Source organism: Dasypus novemcinctus, chromosome 18 (assembly GCF_030445035.2).
Source record: "Dasypus novemcinctus isolate mDasNov1 chromosome 18, mDasNov1.1.hap2, whole genome shotgun sequence".
Classification (NCBI taxonomy): Eukaryota; Metazoa; Chordata; class Mammalia; order Cingulata; family Dasypodidae; genus Dasypus; species Dasypus novemcinctus.
Window position 1 is genome coordinate 54,598,266 of NC_080690.1, and position 25,520 is coordinate 54,623,785.

Genomic DNA, 25,520 nt, shown 5'->3' on the forward strand with positions numbered 1-25,520 from the left:
CCCCAAGCTTAGTTGTTCAGCTCTGTTATTCCTTCCTACCCATGACAGAGGTGACAAATAGGTGGCCCATGTGCTAGATCCAATTGTTTAGACCAAAGAGTGGTTTGGTTTGTTTTTTTATTTGAATTCAACATTTTCATTAGGAAGAATTCATGAATAAATCAGATTTCCTTCTGAAATTTTCAACTTATAGCTATGCTTGGCCCTTTTTCTCCCTTGTGCAGTCAGAATGGAGACTGCCTCCTTTTAGACTGGACAAGTGCTTTCCACTTCACCTGAAGCCCACCAGCCCCCTGCTCATTGCCACCACTTGCTTGAATCCTAAGCTGTTGAGTTTGTGAGCCCTATCTTAGATTACTAAACCCAGATGGACATTCATCCCCCTCTTGGGGGTAAGATGGGGAGGGGAGGCAGTTAGAGTTCTTCCCTGCCTGAGAACTTGATCATAAGGATTCCTGCTATGGCCCAAGTTCCAGGGATAGGAGGGAGCCTCTAGTCACCTAGGAGCCATTCACAGAGGTACAAATGAAGTGAAGATGAGGCCGACTGGTCCCAGATAACCAACCTTCATCCACCCCCATGCCCTCCTTGGATTCAACTATCCAGCCCCCACCCCACATTTCATTCTCCCTTCCAGGATTATAAACATCTTTTTCCCTAACTGTATTCCCAGGAATGCTTTGTTCCTTTCCACCCTTTCTCAGAGCCCCAGTTTCTCCTTCAGCCCTTGACAATATCCAAAACTAAGAGCCACTTATCCAATAACAGGTAGATAAAGAGACTGATGAGTAGGGGAAGGAATAGATATAAGATAAAGGGGACCCACGTGATGCACTCACCTCAGGACTACCCAGGGAAGCCCCCTGAGCAGAGTGGAGTGCCAGAAGAGAGAGGAGAGCCACAGCAGGAAGAACCAGGATCTTCATGGTGCCAAGTGCAGGGTGTTCTGGGCGGGGCCTCACTGCTTGCCCTTTATATCCAAGGGAGGCGGATGTGAGCAGAAACAGGCTCCCTGCCCCACTGACTCACCCCAGATCCTGTCGCCCACCCCTGGGGCCTGGGAGGCAGAGATGCCCACTATTCCCACTTGCCTTGGATTTCTCAATTCATATTCCACCCGAGGCACTAGGAAGGTGAGACAGCAATGGCACTCTTCACACAAATGGGGTTGGATGGAGACAGGTTGGACCTGTCCCTGCAAGAGATTGTCAGTGGCACCCAGGCAACCTCTCCTTTGGTCTTTCTCTTTTTTCTGTACATCCCTCATTCCTTTCTTACAATTCAGGCTTGTTTTTCACCCTATCAAATTCAGTCCCATCTCTTTAGATTGGTATTGAAGTGCTTCCATGCTCTGACCCCAATCTGACTTTTAACATTTTCTTCTTTCATTCCTCCTGCACATACCTCACATTCTGACCAAACTGTGCACTTTACCAAATCCTCCTCTTTTGTCCCCTTCTCAAAAGCGTATGTCCATGCTATTCCTTAAGTGTGATTCCTTAATGTCGTCTCTCATCTCCAGTAATCAGAACCCTCATCTTGGATGAAATGTCCCTGATTCCCCACCCCCCATCATCCCCTATTCCCTCACCCACCCCCCCCCCACCTATATTTCTTTTCTTGGAATTGCCACATCAATTCATTTGTATCTCTCTGGCATTGTACCTAGAGTAACTTATGTTCTCTTATTGCCCTCTTAGAATATCGAATTCCTTGAGATCAGAAACTTCATCAGCTTTGTATCTTCCTAGCACCGTGCCTTACACAGAATACAGGCGGTATCAACATTTGTTAGATGGCATTCATTTGAATTAGTATTCAAGCATCCTTCTGCTGAGTTGTCCACTTTCATCCTTGGGACTGTACCCCTCTCATAATCTAGGTGTCCACCTTTCACTCATGGAACATCAGAGATGACTGTGTTGAGCTCAGAGAGCAAAGAATAGAGAAACATACATAAAAGCAAAGAAAGGTCTTAGAGATATCCTTTTGAAGATCAGATCCAGGCATCCTGAACTTTGCATACCTACTCCATTTTATTGAGCTTACCCCCCACCCCCAAATTGATAAAATGTGGTAATCAAGCAGCTATCTCCCCAATGAGGCTCAGGTGGCCCAACCGGTTTTTGGTGTAACAGGGAGGTGTTGGGGCAGAGATGGGTGCTGCCAGAGCAATGAAAGACCTTATCTAAGAGTGGGCCTCTTCACCCCAACCTGATGCAATGGCAGGCATAAGGTGGGAGGGCTAGATGTCACTCATAAGCAATCTTTATGAACCGCAGGAATGGGACACTGCTGTTCAGTCCTCATACTGTCCCCCACCAACCCCAGTTCCAGATATCCTTCCTCTTTGAAGCCTCAGGAAGCCCCGCCCTCTCCAAGGTTATCTAGTGGCATCTCCCTTTTGCAGAAGGGCCTGAGGAGATGTGTGGAGGAACACTCACTAAGCCAAGGACCAGGTGGCAATGGGTGGCTAAGGTAGGTGGAGTTATCCCAAAAGATTTTCTGGAGGACATAAGTTTTATTGTGTTAAGTAATTAACACTGATGAAGGAGCTCATTAATCACCATTCTGGCAGCACAGGGTCAGTCAATCCCAGAAGGGGAGAGAAGGAAGAAACAGAAAAGGCAAACAACTGAAAATGCATATTCAAATACAATTAGACATCCTAATTGAGGAACACTTTGGCACGGGAAGTCCAAAGCAGCAGATGAGTCAAACACCATCATCTGTTTGGCCTTAGCATCTGGTCTGTGATTGTTCTTTGGCAACAAATTGACTTCTTTGCATTTTCCTCTCCACCTATGCTGCTAATAATAATGACAGTCAATTTATTGAGGGCTTACCATGAGGTAAGCATTGTGCTAAGTGCTCCACACGCAGGACCTCAATGAAATAGCAGAGTGATCCTGTCAGGTAGATCCTACATCCACATTCTACAGGTGGGAGGCAAAGCATATAGAGGTTAAATAATTTACCCAAGATCACACAACCAAGCAAGGGCAGGACCAGCGTCACAAAACCCAGGACTCCAGAGCCTGCAACCTGTGCTGCTCCCTTCCTACACGTGGAGTAGTGGCCTCCAAAGGATCTTGACCATCCAATGTAGCACCTTATGTGAATTAGGCCCTGGTCAGGAGAGTGGAGGGCAGGCTGTATTCAACCCCTGTGAACCCCTGGCATGTATAAATTACTTTATGTGAATTAAACTATACATTCTTGGCAAAATTAAAACAGAGAACTAAGAGTTTAGTGGCACTCAGTGAGTGTGTGTTTCAGAATGAACCTGCAAAGTTGCCTCGGTTCCAGAAGCCTCTTGTAGTATGAGCATCTTGCCATACCATGTGTGGTTCTAGCATTCAAAGATAAGTACTTTTTTTTTTAAAGTTGCATCTAAACACAAGCCAACCACCTCATCTGCTCAACCAAAGAAATAGAAGTCTGCTCCTCTGCTGGGGCAAAAATTGGCCGTGTTGAGCTTATGGTTTGTTCCCATTTGGCACTTTCCCTATGAATATTCAAGGGTAATTTCAGCTTTACATGATTTGCACTATAAATGCTAACTTTAGAATGTAGTATCTCTCTCCAGGTCCTCGTTCCCAATCTATGCTGCCTCAATGAGTTTGTGTTCCCTGAGTGTCCAGTGTCTGGGAGATGGGGAAAGAGAGGGGTGGGGATGTGGCTCATTGGGAGAGGGTCCCAGCATTTCAGGTCATCCAATGGGGACTCAGCTTTGCTTTGAATGTGTCACATGGAGCCAGCAGAGTCATAGAGCCTGGCTTTGCTTCACCTTGTTGCCGAGCCTGATTGACTTCCTGGTTCCTTCTCTGAGAATACCAGTAAACCCTTGTTTTCCCACATGCCTACCCCTACCGCACCCCAAATCTGCCAGAACTTGAGTGTAGGTAGGAGACGAGGCCCGGCCCTGATTGCTACATTGCAGACACACCTCGGGGCAGGGAGCCAGCCTCCTGGGTTTAGGGAGGGAACTGGGGGATTTGAAAAGATAGACATTGGACTCTCAGGGGTCTTGGTGAAAATCCTAGAATCCTTGGAGGCAAAGGGGATGGGGTGTAGGGGATGGGGAGGCAGGACTCAGGCATCCTCCCTCCGCTGGTGCTGTCACAGCCAAGAAAGCAGCTGCAAAATGTCCACCAGGTTTGGTTTCTTCCTTGGCTGCTTCTATTCCTGTATATCCTTCACTTAAAATTTCTCTCCCAAGAAGACATCCTGGATTGATCCCACTTAATTCTGATCCCTCCATTCATCCATTATTTCACAAATACTGATTGAGCAGTCACTTTGGCTCTTGGCTCCAGGAATTCAAGATGGACAGGGTACCTGCCCTCTGGAGGAGACAGAAACCAATCTACCAAAAAATAATAACTAAACAAGATCATTTGGGAGAATGATAAGTGCCCTGCAGAAAATGAAACAGGGTAATACGATGATGTTTGCATTACGATGATGTTTGCATGAACCTGAAAGCAGTTAAAGAACCTGCCCTGTGAAGAGCTCAGCCTCCCCGGGGAGCAGGGAGCAGCACTGTTTCCTGGGGGCTTTGCCCCAGCAGATGACCTTGGCGAGCGAGGCCAGAGCCGTAGAGCCATATCCCGCAGAGCCACAGGCCATGCTGAGGAGCTGGGATTTTATTCTCACGGCTAATGAAAAGTTTGGTTTGGAGATGCGGAGCGATGTGGTCTGATTTATCCCCTTGCCTGTCAGGGCCCAATGGATTGTAGGGAAGAAATGAAAGTCAAGGATGTTAGGAGGCTACAGCAGAGGCCCGGGCAGGAGAAAGGGGCAGCCTGCCCTTTTATTAAAGGGCCATTTACACCAGGGGGCCTTACAGGTGTTCCTTTAAACTTAAAGATCTGTTTCCAGCCCTCTGGACTGATGCCAGGGCTGTGCTGACCGCCCCCGCGGCTCTAGGAGAACCGGGTTCCCAGCTGCTTCTGATTCTCCCCACGTTCCAGGACTCGGGTTGTCAGTGGGCAGAAAGGATTGAGTGTCCTCCCTGTGACCAGCGCCCTCTCCTGCCCCCGGTGGCCGTAAGGAGGTACTGCAAGTCTCTGCCTGCAGAGGCGGACCGCGGCGGATGAAGACAAACCAGTAGCTGCCAGATAAGGACACAGTGGGAAGGAGTCCCAAGCTTCCTGCCCATCAGGTGGGTTTGGAGGAGGTTTCCCCAAGTCTGTTGGGGCCAAGTTTCTTTATCCATTCACTGGGGATGGAGCAATGACCAAAGCTGGCCGGGGTCATGCCCTTAGGCACTCAGGCTGGCAGAGTGCTGCCTGGCCACCACGATGCGAGGGGACACAGGGGCGGGGCACGCTGCACCGGTCTGATGGGACTCTGACTCAGACGCTCTAACTGCAGACTGCGGGGTCCTGTCTTCAAGGGCCCTGGGGTTGTGACAAGCCTGGGCTCAACCCGCACCAAGAGCCTCTGCCTGTTTTGTTGATATGATAATGGAGTAGAATTGTAATGGATAGAATTTTTCTGCCCCCGTCACCCTTCAGCATCCTGAAAACACCGAGCAGCTTCATATAAGGTATAGGGTATGACACAGTCCCCTCCAACTTCCTAAACAAGTCAATCCACCCCTCCGGATCATCCCCATTTCCGTCTGTTTACATGCCAAGGCACATTCTCCACCAGCACCTTTCTCCCATTCTGTGCCTTCCCCCTCACCTTCTGGGACTCCAGAAGGTGGAGTTGCTCCTGTCCGTGAGAAACTTCTTCCCTCCCACCTCCTGATTAGAATAGCTCTGTTGTTGTTTTTTTCAGGCTATGAATTCATCTATGACGCTTATGTGTAGTAACCATGGTATCAGATACAGGTTGAGCAAAGAGTGTTTTACAGATGAAGAAACTGAGGCACAGTGAGATCAGTAGCTAGTTCTTGTCTCATCTCTTCCAGCCAACCATTGTTCATACCACACTCAGGTCTGCTCCTAAATCCCACTTTCCACCCCTCTCCTCCAGGCAATCAGCATACTGTTGAAGAATAAAATTTGAAAAAGTTTTAGGGAACAAGATTCGGTTTTATTTCTACAGAGAAACTCAAAAGTAGGGCGTTCCTCCTGAGCACTGGTCTCACTGAGACTTCAGGTCACAAAAATGGAATAAGTAAAGTGGCTGGTGTATCCAATAAGCCCGGTGGTCAAGTAGACTCCACAATGGGATGGGAAGAAACAAGAAGCAGACAAACCAGGTCCCCAACCTAGAAAAAGCAGGTGTCAGCACCCAGGCTGGGGCTGACACAGGGTGGGAGACCTGGACAAGTCAGGGGACAGCACAGTCAGGCTCCTTGATGACCGATTATTTTCCAGGGCCTCAGTAGTGGTTGGAAGTCACCTTCTAGGAGAAGATCAAGTAATAGAGAGAAACACGCCTGAGTCTGTTGAAACCCAGTGTCCTTTCATCCAGCCTCTGTGTGCCCACAGTTTGTTAGCAGAGCCCCCCTTTAGCTCCCACCTAAAACAAATCTTGTGATGCTGCCAAATTCATCTCCTATGTCTTCCCCACTGGAGACTCACCTCTTCCTGCCTCTGGCCCTGAAAGGCTTGCTTCTCCACAGCTCCCCGTACAACTCTGCCCACTCCCTCTCCTTCACCTGGTATGTCATTCTTCTCCTTGCCATGGCTGGCCCTCACAACCCCACCTTGTTCTGACCTTCACTCCACTCTCACTCACAGGGTGCCTTCTGAGTGGCCTCCACCATTTTTTGGTGAGTCTTCTCCATCCCATTCCCACCCCCATGGGGCCTTCTCCTCCTTAATACCTTTAGAGCAGGGGTTCTTAACAGGGGGTCCGTGAGCTTGAATTGACAATTCAAAACAAACATTATTCTTGTGGGGACATGTTGGTGTGGGTGTGATATATTCTTTAAATAATACAGAGTATAGTGTGGACTTAGTAAGGGGTCTGTGGTTTTCACATGACTGGCAAAGGGGTCTGTAAAACGAAAATGTTGAGAACCCGTGCTTTAGAGCATCTAACCCTGAGCAAACCTGAATTAGTGTCCCCAACTGAGAGCTGAGGAAATGCACGCTCCCAGCCCTGCCCTGAGGGTCACTAAGCCTCCACTCCCAGACGCAGCCTTGTGCCACTCACTCTGGAACTCACCTCCCAGAATTTCACCTACTGCAGCAGGCCAGGTTGCTCCTAGGAAGCCTGAAGGACAAGGAGTATGTCTGAGTGGACACCACACTGTCCCCTCCACACCCTCTAGCCTCAGACTCCCTTCTGTCCAAAGCCAGATTTTCTCGGCCCCCATACTCACAGGGGAAGTAACCAAGGTGCCTCCCTAGAAAGAGAAGATCAGAGAAGGCCTCTCTGTCTTCTGCCATGCCCTCAGGATGCAGGAAGGCTCAAACTAGGACTGTCTAACAGGTCCATCAGGCTGGCTGTGCACATTCAGCCCATGGGAATTTTTTCACAGCCTACTGACCATCCTGAGTATTTTACCCAAGATAATAGCAAACGTGCTCCCTGAGCACACACTGACCACTAGGAGGGAAAGGAGGCCAGGTCAGTATCCCTGCTGCTTGGTGGCGAGAGAATGACCCCGTGGAGCTGGCCAAGCAGGTATCCATGGGTAGAGTGAACTGATCACCATCTAACATGTCCTTTCTGCTTGCTCAGTCGAAAGGTCCTGTCCCCAGGGGCAGTGGGCTTTATTCTGAGAGATGCAGGAAAACAACCAGCCTGGGTTTTTTTTTTTTTCTTTGCCAGCCCAATTAGTGTTTAGTGCATTCATTTACTGAATTTATAAGACTGCTTTCTTTGCAACAGAAGCAAAGTTCTGTAAAATATTCTTCCCCTTTGTTTTCTTTGTGAAAAGAAGCATTAGTTTTTTTCCCACCAGCGAGAAGTTCCTGGACTAGCCTCTCCTCAGGCCTCACCTGCCCTCTCCATCCCCAAAAGTCAGCAGTTAAAGAAGAGGCAGAGAGGGACAGGGCCTTGTGCTGGTTTGCCATGTGTCATGGGGTCTTTTCAAGCCAGATGCTCCCCTCGGAGGGGATATTGGTTCTCAGTTTTCTCTACTGCACAAGAGCAGCTGTTGCTCCCTTTCTGTTTCTGAGTGAGTGGGTGAGTACTGAGTCCTTCCACCTTCCACTTCCAAACTGCTCTTGGGGAACCGAGTCGCCATTACAGAGGGTGGGGAGGCCTGGCTGTCAGAAGTGGGCAGGATTCCGCCTCAGCTACCCATGCAGAGGTCCTGGAGGGACCCCCATGCAGAAAAACCAATTGGAACGCAGGGCAAAACCTTCTCTGGGGTCTTGACTGAGTCCTGCCAGCCATCGGCCATAGGATTTACCTGCTGGTTGTCATTGTAGTTCTACTGTAGAAAGCCCGAGAAGCGGGGAGAGGCACGTGAGAGGAGAGGGGGCGGGGCATTTTGCTCTGGAGTCAACACCCCGCCCCTGCCCTGACTTCCATCCCCTCTTCTCCCCTCCTCGTGCTGTGTGTTGTCCTGCGTTTTCTTTTCTGGCGTCTCCTCCTCCAGCCTGCCACGGCCCCCACCCTCCCCTCACCCAGATGACCCAAGTGGTACGTGGGGAGGTGAGAGTAGGAGAGTCTGCAGGCAGGCAGGCCATATCCTACCTCAGAAGTCACAGCTGCCTCCTCTTGCCGTTCTGGGTCAGCCTGAGAAAATTGTGGAATCGGGGAGGGAAGGGGAGAGCATTTCAGCCCGGCCAGACCCGGGAGCGAGTCTGAGAGAGGGGCCGAGGGCCGTCAGGGGGGCGTCTGAGGGCAAAGCTACTCACCTGGCCGGCACCCGCAGCCCTCTTCTGTACTGATGCCTGGGCACCCTGAAAGGGAAAGAGGAGCCACCGGCGGTCTATTTCCAGGCTCGCTCAGGCCTGGCCAGGCTTCTGGAGCCAGGGAATCCTGCCACCAGGGCCCTTGCCCTCTTTGGGAGCACGAGCCTCCCCCTCCCCCACACCCAACCCGCCCCACCCCTCTCAGTGGTACATGACAAACTCTGCCTACGGAGAAGGCAGGGAGCCCGGAGGAAACTGACCCAGATAGACAGAGATTGCTACACTCGGGTCGGGGAGCTGGGCTGGAGAACCCAGTTTGGCAATACCACCCCCCTCACACATGCCTGGAACGTTGTTGGCCCAGGGCCGAGGCTGAGCTGGGGCCAGAAGCTAGCTCCTGGGGCCACCCGGGGCACCTCAGCCCAGGCCTACTTGTTCCCTACACCAAACCCCGCTCCCTGCACAGGCGCTGGAGTCCCTGCACACAAATCATTCTCTCCAGGGTCCTGGGCAGGATGGGCTGTTCTCTACAGAAGCTGCATTTGTTAGACGGGTTCAGGGTCAAGGGGGAAAGCAAGGGGAGAAGTCCAAGAAAGCAGATGAAGCCACAGAAGACTCCTTGGATTCCCTTAGCCCTCCTCGCCCTCCCCAGCCCCAGAGCAAGGCAATGGGATAAATTCTAAGCAGTAGGAGAGAGGAAGTTTAGCTGCTGCCGTCATCGCTTCTCAACTAGGACACACACAGGGTAAAGATGTTCTCCCCAACTCTGCCTTGTCCACTGCTGACATTGGATCTGAACCCCACTAGTAGCCCTAACACCAAGGTCACGCCCTGGTTGTCAACAGAGCTCCAGGCATGTTTTGTTTGATCTGTGTGTATTTTTAAAAGTTTAAATTAGCTGCTAAACATTAAAAAGCAGAAGATTTCTAGCCTTTCTTGAAAAATCAGATGACACGGCTACACTGGTGCTGCATGCATGGCTGATAGCACACCTGGGGGGTGTCTTACCTTCTCCTTGGCATGCCTCCCCATCCAGCCTAACTCACTGACCTCAAATGGACATGTTAACAGGCAACCCTTGCCTCAGTGCCCAGGGGTTCTGACTCTCAAAGACCCTTGGCCATGCAGAGCAAGCTGGGGTCTTCTGCACAACCCAAGGGCCTGCCCATCCTTCCCAGCACCCTGGTAGCCTCTGTCCCTGTCTCCTTGACCCTGACCTGACCTCCACCCATTCTATACTGCTCTCCTGTTTCCCTCTGGCTGTCCTCCCAGTGCCCCAGATCCAGCACATGAGGGGCGACCCCAGCTCCACATCCCTCCCGCTCTCCCCACTTGGTGGTCTCCCACCTGCTCCTGCTCGTCCTGCCTTACCCACCCAGCCGGGGCTCCCCACCAAGCCAGGCCAAGCCCAGAGAGAACAGCAGCTCAGCAGAGATATCACCTGGCTTCATGTTTCTGCGCCCGAGAAGGTGCCAGCCCATGGGCTTTTATCCAGGGGAGACTCCCACCCTGCCCCTACGGTGACTCACGGCTTCTCTCTCTCCAGCCCTGTCCCCAATCAGGGTTGTTTAAAGAGAGGATGGGGGAGAGGGAGGGAGGCATCTCAGCAGGGAAGAGAAGCAACTGGGAGGGAATCAGCAAGCTGTTTGCCAAGGACCCAGAGCCCCGCACCCCCAGAACAGAGCTTGTGACCCCTAAATGAGAGGTTGCCTCCTTACCTCGACAATGGCTTTCCAGTTGAGGAAAGGAGTTTTGTGTTTGAAATCCTGGAGGGAAAAGGAGAGATTGGTGGTCCACAGGGGGAGAGAACCCAGAGGGATGGAGGAAGGAGGCGCAGCATTTCGGGGGCAGTTTCAAGATCAGGTGAAGGAATGGGCATTAGAGCCTGGGGTGGGGTCTGGGGTTAGCCCGGTGGGTCAGCATTGGAGATGGTATTAGCAGTAAGATTTAGGTGAGGGTGTCAGTCTCAAAAAGGAAAAGGAGAGGGATTTTGTGACATTCTGGAGAGAGAGGGTGACCAGGATCCCCAGTTCTTCAAAAGGTGAGCATTCGCATACCTCCCAGAGGCGGCTGAAGTAGAGGAGGGCTCGAGTGCTGGGGGATGGGACTTGGTTCTGTGGATGAAAGGGGAGGAGCAGGTTAGCAGGAGGCCCGCCTCCCCACTCACTCCGCCCCCTAACTACCTCTCCCATCAGTTCTCGGCCTTCACAATTTCACTGGGACTAGGATTCTGGGAAAGCTGCATGTCTGCTGGGACACCAGAAAAGTGGTTTTGAAAACGGGGAGAGAGGCTGGCTCTCCAGTGCCATTCACCCGGCTCCCCTCTGGTACATGCACAGCGTCCTCTTCTATCCCAGCCCCATCCCAACTCTAGCAGAACATTGGTTATAGCAAAACCCCAGGCCTGGGACCTGCCCCCAGAGCTCCCCGCCTGTCCACCCACCCTGCTTCCCAAAACTGCGGGGCTGAGGTCATGCCGTCCAGGCCTCCACCCCCTCCCCGGCCCAGAGCAGGAGCAGAGACCAGGAGCATGGGCAGCTAAGGTTTATTTCAACGACAAGGGGTGAGATTAGTAGTGAAATATGGGGTATTTTAGGTCACAGGGTCCAAAAGCTCCTGCGGTCCTGGGCAAAGAAATAAGTTGTAAGAGGGAGCTCTGGGAATAGGTATTTGGGGCCGTAGTGGACCAAGGCAAGGGGAGATGAACCCTGCTCCAGAAACCTGCAGTGACAGTCCGTCAAAGCCAGAGAGCCCGCGTGGGCTGAAGAACCCCTCGGCCACCCCGGGAGCACAACTTAGAGGCCCCTGGCCTCTCTGCTTGCTGCGGCTGAGGGCCCAGCTCTGTGCTGCTCCTCTCCCTAGAAGACCTTCTCTTCTGGACGGCCAGCTCCAGTGAATCCCGCCTCACTCCTTTACTGCACCCCTAGATCTGCAGAAGCGTTTGGCTGTCGCTCCTGGTCCTCTGGGAAGTTAGGTCCCCGTGCTCAGGGACCTGGTCTCCCCACGGTCCACAGTAAGGAGTCTTGCTCCCAGCAGAGGTGGAATGGCCATAAAACAGTAATTTTGTTCAATCAAACCAGAAATCCACTAGAGTTGGGAACTTCTGCATTCCTATCTTTTGCTCCCCCACCCCATTCCCAAAAGGTCAGACTTTGGTTTTCCTGAGGTTTGAACTGTCTCTTTGCCTCCCACCACCACCACTACCCCCACTGCCCTTCCCCATAAAGACCCCAAGTTTTGTGACGTAAAGGTTCAGAAGCTCAGCTGCTCCCAGAGGCCAGTGGGATGGCTGAATGGACTGTGGTGCGCTGAGGGTGTCTGGCTGCTGGGGAGCATGTGCCCCAATGCGAGGGGCAGCTCTAGCCTCTCACTGCCTCAGGGAAAGCAGGGCCCACACTGCCAGATTTTCCAAGAGAAGCCAATCATCTAAATCACTATATGAGGTCTCTCAAATTTTTAAAACTTTGGCAGCTAATTCATACTCTTTAAAAAACCAAACACATCTAAGGACCAGCAAGAGCAACCTCTGCCTTTGGTATTTGTTCGGATAGTGTGTCTGCCATTCATCCCCTCCCTTCCATCCCAGCCCCCTCTACTCTCAGGGTGCATCTTCTCTTCCAGGATCAAATAATCCTGGCCAGGGGTCCCCCTGCAAGAGGGAAGGATGGGACAGGAGGAAGGGCAATTGGACTCTGCCCCCAGATCATGCAATATAGAGCTCATCAGGCCTCGGCAGATGTTCACTGCCTTCTCCCTTTCCCTCTGGAGGGAGCCTTGGTCCTCACATGGGCCCTTGGCTCTGCCTGAATCCTCATTCGTTCTGTCCCCCACGCCTGGTTTCCGGAGGATTGGGCCTACTTACTTTCCCCTTAACTTTCCAGGCCCGGAAGGGGAAACTGAGCTCCTTAACCCTGCTCAGGTATGCAGACTGAGGCGGTAAAGGGGCCCCTCCCCTCCTCTCATCCCCAGCTCCCAGCTGTCTCCAAACACCCTCTCTCTCTTCGGGTCTCTGTTGTCCTCCCTTCTCAGCCTTTTTGAGCCCTGGCCTAAATGCTTTCTCCCCGGCCATCGTTATTTCCCCAGCTTGCCACCCAGAGGATTCCCTTTCTTCTCCAGATCCCTCTCCCACCAAGATCGGGTTGACATGCCCCGCCCTTACCTTGTCTAGGGCATCCCAGTTAATGAAACGTGTCTTGGATTTAAATGCCTGCAGGGAGAGGAGAAGGAAAAGGAAGAAACACTTGGGTCATCATGTAGGTGACTCAGGGCTTCAGAAAGTGCAGTCAAGGGTACAGAAAGAAAACTTCCATCTATGGGGCCAAGGGACAGGGGCTGTTTTTCCAAAAGAGAGTAAGCAGAGCAGGCTTGCAGAACTCACCTTCCAGAAATCGTCAAAGTTGAAGACCCCAGGAGATGCCCGAGAGTTCTAAGGAACAAGATGGGGAATGGGATGAGATGTAAGCCAGTGGCAGGATGGGAGGTCAGGAAAACTGGGTGTCAGGATGGTGGGAACCCAACCCAAGGAGGCAAAATGCCTCCACTCACCGAAGTATTGATTTCACTGATGGCTTCACCTCCTCCGTTCTCCCTACCAGACCACTGCCCCTGGATGGGGAAAAGGGAGACTGGTGTCCAGGGCTTTTACCTCCTGGGACTCAGACCATCTGTCAGTGCTCCTGGCCCACTCTTCTCTGCCTTTGCTCCAGCTGTGTGCTCCTCTCTGTAAAGCCTCCTCTCCTTCAAGCAGCACCTAAAAATCCCACCTGCAGAAAGACTTCCTAGAATTGCTTGCTACCGTGCTACCGTGTATACCAATCCCATATCAGATTCTTGCTTCACTGTATGCCTGGCACTGTACCTTATCCTGCCCCATTCCTAGGTAGACGATATCTCCACTTTACAGAGAGGGAAACTGAAACTTGGGGCAAGGTCCAGCAGCCTGCCTCAGGATCTGTCTCCACATCTGATGCCAGCATCTGTTCCAGACCAGCTCAGTCTGGTTACGAGCAGGGAGTTCTGTGCTTTGGAGGTGAGTGGGTTAGGCTTCACTGTCCACATTCCACCCAAGAGGAAGCCCAATTAACCGGCTTGCCTGAAGACATGCAGATAAGCTGGAGTCTCAGCCCCATCTTCTAACTCAAAGTTCCCTGGCTCTCCACTTCTCAATGCTGCCTTCATAAGTACGGTTTTAAAAAATATTCCCTTGACCCATTCTTCTGTGAGTGTTGTCCGCTCTGCCAGTAACAGCAGTGCTACCGCTCAGCTCTCACTGGGAAGGAGGGAGGGAATGAATGAATTGAGGAGGTTAGAGATGGGAACCCCAGGCTCCCATTCTGGTCCTCTGGTGAGGGTGACACAGAGTCAAAGCAACGCACAAGAAAAAAACAGATATTTTGATTTCTTTCCCCAGGCCCCCTAGCCTTCTGTCCCTACACTTCACCATCCCTTCTCCTATACTAAAGCCTACTCTTTCTGCTCCTGGGCCACCTGATAAGCGCCTTGAGAGCCCCCCGTGAAGGCAGTTAAAGAAAATGGAGATGAGTCAGCAGAGGGGCAGGCAGGCTGGGCAGAGGGGAGGGTTGCAGAGGTTGGGTGAGGGATTCCTGAATCGAGGGGTTGAGGCACGAATGTGACAGAGGACCTGCCAGGGTCCCGACAGAAAAGCCCTTTCTGGGTAGCTCCATCTTCCCTGGCAAATCTTGTTTCAACCTCCTGTGAATGGGTCACTGCTCACATAAGAGGTTTATGGATAACATACATCTCTGTTTCTATTCATTTCCACAAGTGGCTTGAAACCGAGCAGGAAGGGCCTTTGCCACCAACGCCACTGAATTCTCCCCTGGCTTTGAGGCAGGAATGAGCCAGGCTGTTGGGCTGGACTGATTTAAATGGAAGGACTCAGTCTGGACTGATGTTTTGCTTTGGACAGAAAGGTGATGCTAGCTGGAGAACCAGCAGGAGCCGAGGTGGGACGGAAATGGTCTGGTGATTCTCCTCCTAGGTTAGAAGTAGGCTGTACTGGGTGTGTCCCAGACCTATCAGCACCATCACATTCCAAGAGCTACCATGTAGACCAGGCCAGGATGAGGGACTAGGTACTCCCTGGTCCCTCTTAGTACTGGCAGGTTGACCCCCCTTCATTGACTAGTCTCAAGGCCAGCTGTCATCCCCTGATGCCGGAGTTGCTGGGGCCTCCCTGTCCTCCTCTGAAGCCATGAGGGACAACAGGATGAAACACAGATCACTCTTTTAGATCCCGGGGGCATCCCCACAAATCAAAGTATTGATTTACTACAATTCCACTAAAAATCCTAATGGAATTCTCTTGCATAACTTGTCAAAAGAACCTTGGAATTCATTTAGAAGCTAAAATGTCTAAGAAACACTGGAAAAAACAAACATCAAGAGAGGATGTGCGCAAGCAGATGTGAACGCCCTGCGCAGCTACCATTAAGTCCCTGGAACCTGTCCCAGAGCAGACAGATCCATTTAATAAAGTAAAACTCGCAGAAGCTCCCTCCAAATATTTAGGTATTAACAATGGCTTTTAAAATCAGTACGTATTGGGGGGAATTTTATTTACATCTCATCCTTCCCTTCTGTTTGTACCTGGATTTCCCCTCATAAGGATGAATACACGGTTTCAGTCCAGTGGGTGGTTCAAGGCTGGTTGAACTGAGGAGTGGGATCAGACAGCAGAGCAGAATAAATTTCAGATGGATTAAAGAATTCAGTTGAATGGGGGGAAGGATATTATGGAAGTATTAGTGATGCTAGAAGAAACAAAGACCTTTAAAGCAATACACCAAGAACAGAAACCATAGAGGGAAAAATTAGTGTCTTCAACTCCTGTAAATGTGTAAGACTTTGAGCTACCAAAAACTAGAAACAGTCACAAACAGGGAGAGATTTTCTCAAAGCCTGCATGTTCATAAAATGTTAGTATCCCTAACATATGAGGAACTCTTCAGAAAGCCTTCTCAGCCTAGTCCCACCACCCCTCGACTCCCCTCTCCCGCTGCGCTCACGATGCGGTCCACGCCCCTCTCAGAGCCCAAAGCTGCGGGGCAGCCTCCCTGGAGCTCGGCACAAGCAGCAGCCCCACCCGGACCTGCTGAGCCTGCGTTTTCACAAGACTCCAGATGACTCGCGTGGACCTTAGGGTAAGACTCCATCAGCGCCACGGGTGCTGACATCAAGCCCAGATTTCCAAAATAACTAGGCGGGAAGTCTACAGGGAACACCCCCGCGTCCTAGCGCTCGTCATCCCCTCTGCTCGCGGGCCGGGTGGGTTCTCGAGGACTGCCCAGCAGCGCGCGCTCGCACCGCCCGGCCGCGGTGCCAAGTGCGGCGCAGCGCTAGGGATTTTAAATTGATTATTACGCGGGGGATTCGTAGTCTTTTCCCCGGCGTGCATTTGGTTTCTTCCCTCCACGTTGTGAGTCCCCCCGGACAGGACGGGGCTGGGGCGGGCGTTAGGGGGGCTGTGGAGGGGCGGCGCGCCAGCCTGGCTCTTACCTGACCTCCCGAGCCTCCGGACACGCGGATTTCGTTCCCTTGGTTTTCACACTAGGGGAGGAAGAGGCGAGGGAGACCATGTCTCAGGCGGGCACCCAGCCCAGCCCCCAAACTGGAGCATCTTAACCCCCAGGCTGGCCCTCGTCTGCCCCACCCCAGCAGCCACCCTCCCGCGCTCTCAACCGCAGCCACGGCTCTGGCGTCACCCGAGGAGCCCCAACTGCCCCCGCGCTCACCCCGGGTTTATTTCTGCCCCGGCTTCCACCGCTTCCACCGCTGCTGCCTGAGGAGTCAGTGCCCGAGCCCTGCAGGGGAAAGCAAGTGTTCCTGTGCGGTCTCAAGGGACGTGGAAAGGGACCAGGCGGTTCCCAGTTGTGCCGGAAGTTTTTTAATCCCGTCTGATTCTGACCCCAACCTCCATTCCGTCCCCGTCCTTAGCCAGTTGCTCACTGAGGGAAGATTCTGAGCACAGAGAAGCCCAGGTATGATGACGTGTGTTTGGAAATGTGCTTTGATGGGATTCTGAGCTGTTGCGCCTCACCCCCACCCCCTACCAGGGACCCAGAAGGGGCCTCTGGGGGCACCCTGCACAGGAGCTGTGACCCTGGCCGCTAGGGGGCGGCACGTGCTGGTTCTGCCCTCCCCCTGCCTCTCACTCCTTGCTCCTGCGACCCAGAACTCCTGGGACCCCTAGGTCCTTACCTGGTAGCCATTTCGATCATAATTCCTCCCATTTTCTGGGGGTCGGTCCTAGATGGGGGAAGCAGAGGTAATAAGGAGCAGTAAGTTTGAGCAGCTTGTTGTAGGGCTGGTCACAATTACTCCCCTCCCCTTGCCTGAGACCTTTCCCAGGTCCTTAAGGAGGCCAGGTGTGTTTCCCTCTCCTGGACTCTACTTAGTCCAGCTGCCAGACAGAGGCTCCCCTCCTGCCACGTGCGCGGGGATCCCCTCACAGGGGTTGGGGGGAGCCTCACCACAACTCTGTTAACGCCCTTAAGACTTCATCTGCGCAGTCCTGCCCCCTTCTCCTGGGAGCTTCCCAAACAAGTGTCATATTTTTCTGTGTCCATCTCTGTTCTTCCTGCCACCACCCTCTCAAGCTCTATTCAGACTTGTCAAGTGGAAATGCACTGCAGTAATAGAGGTTCCACGGGGACTGGGAAAATGCACAGTGCATTTCTAAGGGACGCTGTGTGGTTGGGGCTGGGAGGGTAGGGCATGGAGGCTGAGGGCCCCAGGAGGACAAGCACCAGTGATGCCACCCACCCCGGGTCTGCAGCAACTTTCAGGAAAACCCTGGGTCCCATCAGCAGGGACCACCAGGGGCCTCATCCCTACCTTGGCCTTTACCTAAGGCGCAAAACTCACCCGGCTGGACCCTGAGCTGCTACTGCTGCTGTCGCCACCACCGTTCTGGTTGCCGTTCTGGTTGCCGCTGCTGCTGCTGCCACCGCCACCGTTCTGGTTGCCGCTGCTGCTGCTGCCACCACCATTCTGGTTGCCGTTCTGGTTGCCGCTGCTTCCCTGAGGGACAGGAAAAGGAGCGGAGGACTGAAGGCCCAACCTCCCTCCCTCCCCGGCCTCCAGGGCCCCAGGCACATTCCCTCTGTTTTCTCCCTGAGGGCGGGGCCCTCTCCTCTTACCCCAGAGTTGCTAGAGCTTCCACCGGAGTTGGGGGGCGGGGGGTTGGTGCACTGTGGGAGGGAAGGGGACAGTTAGAGATCTGCCGTCCACCGTCTCCAGCGGCCACTGGGCTTTCCTTCCCCTAAACGTTCCCCTCTTCTTCCTAGCCCCCTCCCACCTCATCCCTTCCCTGGCCCATCTCCCTCTTACCCCATCTTTCCACTCTCTCTCCCCCACTTTCTGTCACACACCCACTAGCACCCAGATGTGCTCTTCCTCCCCACCTTATCCCTCTTACCTCTGTGTTCTGGTTGTTGCTGCTGCTTCTCACTGACTCATAACCCGGCTGGGCCACGGCCCCCTGCAGGGAAGGTGAGGGTGAGCCGGTTCCAGAAGGACAGCGAGGATGGGGAGTGGGGGAGGGCGGGGGCCCGAGTCGGGGCTCAGGCTGTTTCCTGTACCTGAGCGTTGCTCCCAAAGCCGAATGAGCCTCCGTTGCTTCCTTGACCCCAGGAACCTCCCTGAGAGTTGATTCCGTACCTGCCATCTGAGCCACCAGGGGAATTCTGGCCCCAGGGGCCTCCGGGATTGTCCTGGCTGTGGCCTCCGGGGCCACCCCCCTGAGGACCGGCGATGCCATGGCCTCCAGATGGGGGCTGGCCATTGGTCCCCTGCAAGGACATGGTACCCGCATTAGGGTGGCTATCTCTGTCACTTAAGGCCACGAGCAAGCAAACAGCCGAAAGACAGCGAGACAGGGAGAGCGAGCCCCCGAGGTGCGTGGGGGAGGCGCACAACACGGAATGCAAGTGCCCCGGACAGCCACGAAGTGGAGGCCGTTCATCCTTCCCCATGTCTCCGGAGATTCTCAGCCGAGCTGCCCCAGCCTCCCATTTCCACACCCCGCTTCCCAACCACTCACCCAAGCACCGTGGCTGCCGGGCATCCCCTGCCAGGAGCCGTGGGCAGCATCCAGTCCATGTCGGATGATGTTCCCGGCCTGCCTGCCGGCCTCACCCCCAGCGTTCCCAAGAGCATGGGCTGCTTCCTCGGCCCCGTGACCGATGGCCTCTCCCACCCCGGGGCCCATGGCCTCCCTGACCTCTCCCACCCCGTGGCCAATGGCCTCCCCCACGGCATGGCCAGCGGCTTCTCCCATGCCGTGTCCGATGGACTCCCAGGCGCCTGCTCCAGCGCTGCGCGCCCCGCGTGGCCGGGGGCTGGCCACCCCGCCGCCCAGGCACAGGGCCAGCAGGAGGCAGCCCAGGAACCCCCGTGACTCCATCTCTGCCTGGCTTCCTCACTCTCCCCAGTGACTTTCCCCCCTTCCACCCAAGTTTGCTTCTGGTTGACCTTTCCCTTCTTCCTCCGTTCTCTCTTCCTTCGGACCCCTTCTTCTTCCCTCCCTCTGGCTCCGCAGCCCTCTCTCTCCTACCCCAGATTCCCCGGCCGTCCCAGAGTCCTCCCCCAGTCACTTCTCCTTATACTGGGAGGAGAAGGTGCCAGGGCTGGGCAGCCCGAGTCCCTCCCCCAGTGACTCAGGGCCCAGCCACCGTAGGTAATACGCTGTAATTGTGAGTCCCAGAGTCTGTGTTGAAACAGAGAGGGAGCCTGTGCATCAGCGAGAGAGGGAGGCACAGGGTGAGACAGTGCACAAGTGTTTCAGTTTCCCAACCCCAGGAATTTGGGGCGCAGGGTGGGGATAGGGGCATCTGAGGAGATAGGCAGATGGTGTCTCCTGGGGGTGGTGGGGGTGGAGGGTGGGAGCTTGGGAGGCAGGACCCACCAGGGTTGCTGGGAGAGGGAAGCCCAATGGAACGGGACCCACCCTAGGCATAAGCAAGCCAGGCTGGGCGGGGCACACCAGGACACAGGACAGAGGCAGGTGCCCTGTCTTGACTTTGCTCTCCATTGCAGTCAGCCTTCGTCTCCCATCTCCCTCCTCTCGGCTGCTTCCAGCCCTCAGGGGGGAGACTGGAAGACACAGGGGTGTGCTCAGGGTGCTGGGGAAAGCCCTGGGCAGGGACACCCCAAGATGCAAGCAATGAAGTGCCCACTACCCTGAGAGTGGGCATCAGGGCTTCACATCTTCACATGCAGGGTGCTCTTGGCTGAGAGAGCTGGGCACGAACAGGGGAGCTGGGCAGGCAGCTGCCCAGGGGAGTGAGTGGGAGGAAGGACCGAGGGAGGGAGCCGCTGACCCAGGCGTGGGACCTGTTTACCCAGCCCCAGAGGGGGCATGTGCATGAGCTCACAGCCTCCTGTGGTACCAGCTCACCCCACCCACCCCTCGGCCTCCCCCAGCGGCCTGAGCAGCACTGGCAAGGGAAGAGGGTCAGCCAGAGGGCAGGAGCCAGCAGCAGCACCGTGTTCCTCTCCCTGCAGCCCCAGCTCAGGACGTGGAAGTCGAGCATCCTCAGCAGGGCTGGGTGCTATTTTTGTGCCAGCAGCTCCAGGTCCTCCCCCTTGGCACTGTCCCTGGGAGTTGTTGCCCAGTTAGGAGGGGCCGATTTCCACCTGCCTGTCCCAATGCCTCTCAGTCGCTCCCTCCCTCCCTCTCCACCCCAGCACCCACACCCCAGCCTTTCTTACCATGTAAACACAGTCCCTGTCTGTCCTCCTCAGCCCTGCCTCCCTGTTAGTCCATCTCTGGCTCATTAGTGATGATAATAATGATGGTGGTGATGGCAATAACAACAATAATTGCAGCTCCAGTTTATCCAGGGCTTCTGTGTGCCCAGCGCTGGGCTAAGCACTTTCAGGCTCACTCCATTTAGAGACGGAGAAACTGGGGCTCAGTGAGGGCACGGGGAGCATCTGGGGGAGCCGAGGGCCAGGCCCAGGTCTGCCCCGTTCCTGAGGCCCAGCTCCCAAGCCTTTTCTGTCATTTCAGTGTGCCATACCTCCCCCTGCCTTTTCAAGCCCCCTGGCTGTCCTCTGGCAAAACGGTTATGGTGAGGAGGGTGGGATGGCAGGAGGAAATGTGAGCCCACCAGGGATGCTGGTGGAGACCCCAGCCCCAGGGCCTTGCTGCTTCCCCAGGTCAGGACCACAGAGCTGGGGGGAAGGGGAGTATATGGGGGACCCTTCCCAAACCTCCCTCACGGAGACCCCCTGCACAGCATTTTATACCTGCCCTCCCCCTTCTCTGCTACCCACTTTTTTCTTTAACCCAGCTTACTTTCTTACTTCAATATATTTAAGAGAAGACTTCCTTTCACGACCATGCACGGAAAGCCAGGATCACATTTTCCATAATGAGAAGTATCGAAAAGGCACAATGAGAAGCAAACCACAGCACTACCCTAGAGCTGGCCGCAGCAGTCTCTCAGTTAAATGGGAGATGAGCAAGTTCAAGGCACAGCAGTACAGAAACTGAGGCTTCCTCTTCATACTGAGAAAGCTTGAAAGATGGAGGTGAGCATCCGTTTCTCCCTGTTGATTCAGCATCATTCAAAGTCGTGTCTGCAGGTCACCTAGATTCTCCCACCACCAGGATTCCACATCCTACCTCCTGGGATCAGCTGCTCACAGATATCTCTGGCCCTGAGGAACCACCTTAAATCAGACTTATGGCATGTTTGATAAATGCCTGCTATGAACCAAATAGAATATTGCGTGCTTTCACATATGTGATCTCATCTAGTCCTCACTATGACCTTGAGAGGTAGATACTATTCCCATTTTACAGAGGCCCAGAGCTGGTGAACATGATGCACAAGATCATATGTAAAAAGACCATGGTAGAATGGAGCTGGCAGAATTTGACCAGGTCTGCCCAACCCCTGGTCCAGGACTTTATCTCCTGGATAGCCATACCTCCTTTTTTCTTGTACATAACAGGGTCCACAAATCTGGCATGCCCACATTATGCCCAGACTCCTCTGGTTTTTCTCTTAAATTCACTACTTCATTTGATGTAGGCTATAGGTGGCGGCAGTTCATCTCTTCGTAGATAACCTGAACTGTCTGTGGCCTGAGGTGTGTGTGGAACAGTAAGAGCTGCAGCCCTGCCCTTGGTAACCATGGCAAATACTCCAGTCCCAGAAAAACAATTTAGCAATGCAAACTCAATAAACTTTAAATATTCAGGGAAAATGCAGACCAAATGTGCTAAAAGCTTACATGGAATGTATAAAGTCCATGCTAAAAGCTTACCTAGAATGTAAAAGATATATGTTAATTCAAGCTTATTGAGCACTGAAATAAAGAATCATTTGGCCCTTCCTCTGTTTAAAAAGAACTAAAAATCTTGTTCGAGGCTAAGGTTTTGAACAGAAAGCTCCCAAGTCTGGAGGCTAAGGTTTTGAACAGAAAGCTCTCAAGTCTGGCCGGCCGTAAATAAATTCCTTTTTCCTTCCCAGAATTATTATGAGTCCTGGACTTTTCATACGCAAATAATTGAATCTCTCTCAACATCTACAACACATTCATTCAACAAATATTGATTGTCTACTCTGTGCCAAACCTGTTCTAGGCACTGGGGATACAGCACCAAACCAGATCATCAAAATCACTCTCCTCAGGGAGCTAAGTCTAGGGAGATAAACATCAGGTGGTGACAGGCACTATGAAGCAAAATGTAGTGTGACAAGGAAATAGAGAGGACAGAAAGGTGCTTTAAATAGGGTGGTCAGGAAAGCGCTCTTTTTGATGGGACCTTTGAGCTACAATCTGGAGGAAGGGAGAGGGTGAGCCATGAGGGTATCTGGGGATTCCAGGCAGAGGGAGTGGCAGTGCAAAGGCCCTGCAGTGGGAGCCTGCTGGGTTTATTGAAGGACCAAGGTGGCTGGAGCAGGGGGGAAAATGGGAGGAGTTGAAGCCAAAGAGGTAACAGGGCCAGGTCAGGGGGGTAATGGGGAGCCACTGTGAGGACTGCAGCTTTTACTCAAGCTGAGGATGGCTCTGATCTGACTCTGGTGCTAAAAGGCTACTCTGGGGGGACAGAAGAAAGCCCAGAGGGGAGGTTGAATCCAGCAAGAGAGGAAGGAGGCTGCCCCAAGTCCAGTGGTGAGATGAGGCCTTGGGCCTAGGGGTGTCTCTGCTTCCTGCCCTGGGGCCTCAGGCTTCAGCCTGGCATCTACAGGGTCACCTCCCAGCTCCATTACTTACTATCTGTGACCTTAACCCATCTGTGCAACAGTTCCCTCGCTGTAAAGGGGGATCATGGTGAAGTGATGTGTGTAAAGAGCTTAGGACAGTGCCTGGTACACAGGACACGCAATACATTTTCTTGGTAGTATTGGACATACTGTTGGGGTGCTTTCTTAGCAGTTCAATTTTCAGTCACACACATGCACATATACATGCACGCACACACACACTTTTCCTGAAAAGGCCAAATGCAGCAGCTTTGGTGATGGGACTAGTCCATCATCATCTTTTTGTTAGTTGTCCAGGGTAAGCCCAAACACCTGAAGAATAGGAGTTGACCACAACTCTGCTGGGTTTCAGGGCTCAACCAGCATAGGAACAATCCAAAGACTGAAGTTTCTGAGAAATATATTTAATAGGTATATTGAAAAGTATAAGTTCAAATAAAAGGAGTCAAAGAATCATGATTAGGGGAATTAGAAATGAGTATAATTATGTTATATTAGGGAAATATAACATAGTTCCCAAATAGAGCCTGCCAAGAGGGTGTTGATTTTATGAGGCTGTGTGGCTTGCCTATGGTGTCTGGGTGTCCCTAGACCCCTCAGGAGGACTTTTGTTTGAGACTTGGTTTACTGTAGCAGTTTGTGAAATCTGCCAGACACCTGCATAAGTGTAACCTCCAGAATGACCTCCCAACTCACTTTGAAATCTCTTAGTCATAAAAACTATTTTATTTAATATTTCCCCCTTTCAGTCAAAGTCTTTCTCCAAATGCATCACTGATTAATGCTTGGTAATAATCCCTCAGTGCCAGGAAGGTTCATCCCTGGGAGTCATGTCCATATTGAGGGGAAAGTATTGAGTTTATTTGCAGTTTGACTTAGACAAAGGCCACATTTGAGTAACAAGGTTTTCAAAAGGTAACTTTTAGGCATTAATTATAATTATGCTAAGCATCATTATTACAGGAATAAGGTTCATAAAGGCAAGCACTAAGGTCAAGGGCTTCACATATCAGCCTGTTTTCTTTTTTTAGGCAAGGCTTATACATTCCAGAGATTTTTGCCATCTTATTTGAGAAGTTGCAGGACTTCCCCAGGATGGAAGTTTAATATTTTGTTAGCTACTGTGTTGGCCTCTGAGAAAATATACCTATGAAAAAGAATACATTTATGTCCAATAGATGTATGCTTTAGGTGCATTTTCAACCCATATACCACCACTATCAACACCCCATATTAGTGACAACATACCCTTCTTGTAACTCCTGAAAGAACTTTCTTATACTTGTTTTGTTACCCACAACCCTCAGCCACCCAGAGTTCACTGTGTTAGTCTCCCCCTTTTATCCTCTAGCTTTCCTTCTAGCAACATGTAAGACCCAAAGCTTCCCCTTTCAACCACATTCACACTCACACTTCAGCCCTGACAATTACATTCACATCACTGTGCCACCATCACCTCTATTTCCAGACCATTACAATCAGCCTAATTATAAATTCTCAGCAACTGCTTCTTAAAGAGGACTTCTCTAAAGTAGCCGCCTGCCCCTCCTTGAGGGTCACAGCACAGGGATTACCAGCAGGGAACCCACCTGGGCCACTCCCCTGCTTTAAGAGTTTCTACCTTCATCCTCCTTAAGGGGTATAATGGTTGTGAGGATGGAATGAATCATGTCGGTGAATGCTTAATGCCCGGCCAATAAAAGGTGGCTGTGAGGGTCCCGCCCACACTCCTCTCCCTCCCCTTGAGCTCCTGCAGAAACTGGCCACTCCTCTCTTTGTTCCTCCCTAACCCAGCTCCACCCATAGCCCTTGAGTGGCCTGTTGAGCCGCCTGTTTCTTGCTCACACTTATTCCTCGGCCTTTCCCAAGACTGCTCCATCCCATGGCCTCCCCTCTGCTTGTTGCCATACATCTGTGCCTGGCTTCCACCTCCCCTCTCAAACCTCTTAGCCTAGGGGAAAAATGAATGTTAAACAAGGAAATGTAGAATTATAAATTGTCATAAGCACTGTGATGGAAAAGATCAGGGAGCCACAAGAGAGAATAGCAAGGGTGTGCTGCTGATGTTCAGGTTGGGGTGGTCAAGGTCGCTGAGATCTGAAGAGCGGTCAAGGGCACTGAGATCTGAAGGGCAAGGAAGTGCCACACACAGATGGAGGGGTGTGGAGAGTGTTCCTAGCAGAGGCGATGGCACAACTGGCCCAGAGGCAAGAGGGAGCCGCACCTCTGCCACCCTTTCAAGCCCACTCAAGACTTTTCTAGACTCCCCAAGGATTGACTCCACCCCACCCCTAGGTACATATCAATAATCACATATCTCTGGCACTTTCAGGACCCACATCCAAGCAAGCCCAGCAGAAAATGTGCATAAAAATAAAAGTGGAAACTTTTACTTTATTAAAAAATATATATTCCATCAAATATTCCCTCTTCAAAAGCATGCGCTGTAGGATTCCTTTAAGGAGGGATTCCTCAACTGCATGTGAAATGATGTCCAGCACAG

At 52.4% G+C, this 25,520-nt stretch overlaps 1 protein-coding gene across 1 annotated transcript; it reads right to left on the minus strand.

Annotated features, from left to right (window-relative positions):
• Positions 1-6,035: 6,035 nt before the first annotated feature.
• On the minus strand, positions 6,036-19,200 carry DMKN (dermokine). The gene is made up of 17 exons (XM_058279246.2): positions 18,838-19,200; positions 18,377-18,586; positions 18,214-18,276; positions 17,936-17,986; positions 17,661-17,816; positions 16,995-17,042; positions 16,529-16,597; positions 16,293-16,343; positions 13,320-13,379; positions 13,153-13,200; positions 12,934-12,981; positions 10,832-10,888; positions 10,493-10,540; positions 8,778-8,822; positions 8,614-8,655; positions 7,132-7,179; positions 6,036-6,363 (listed from the first exon to the last, which is right to left on the minus strand). The coding sequence occupies exons 1-16, from the start codon at positions 19,198-19,200 to the stop codon at positions 7,171-7,173; spliced, it is 1,368 nt and encodes a 455-aa protein (XP_058135229.1). The 3' UTR covers positions 6,036-6,363; positions 7,132-7,170.
• Between the last annotated feature and the right edge of the window lie 6,320 nt (positions 19,201-25,520).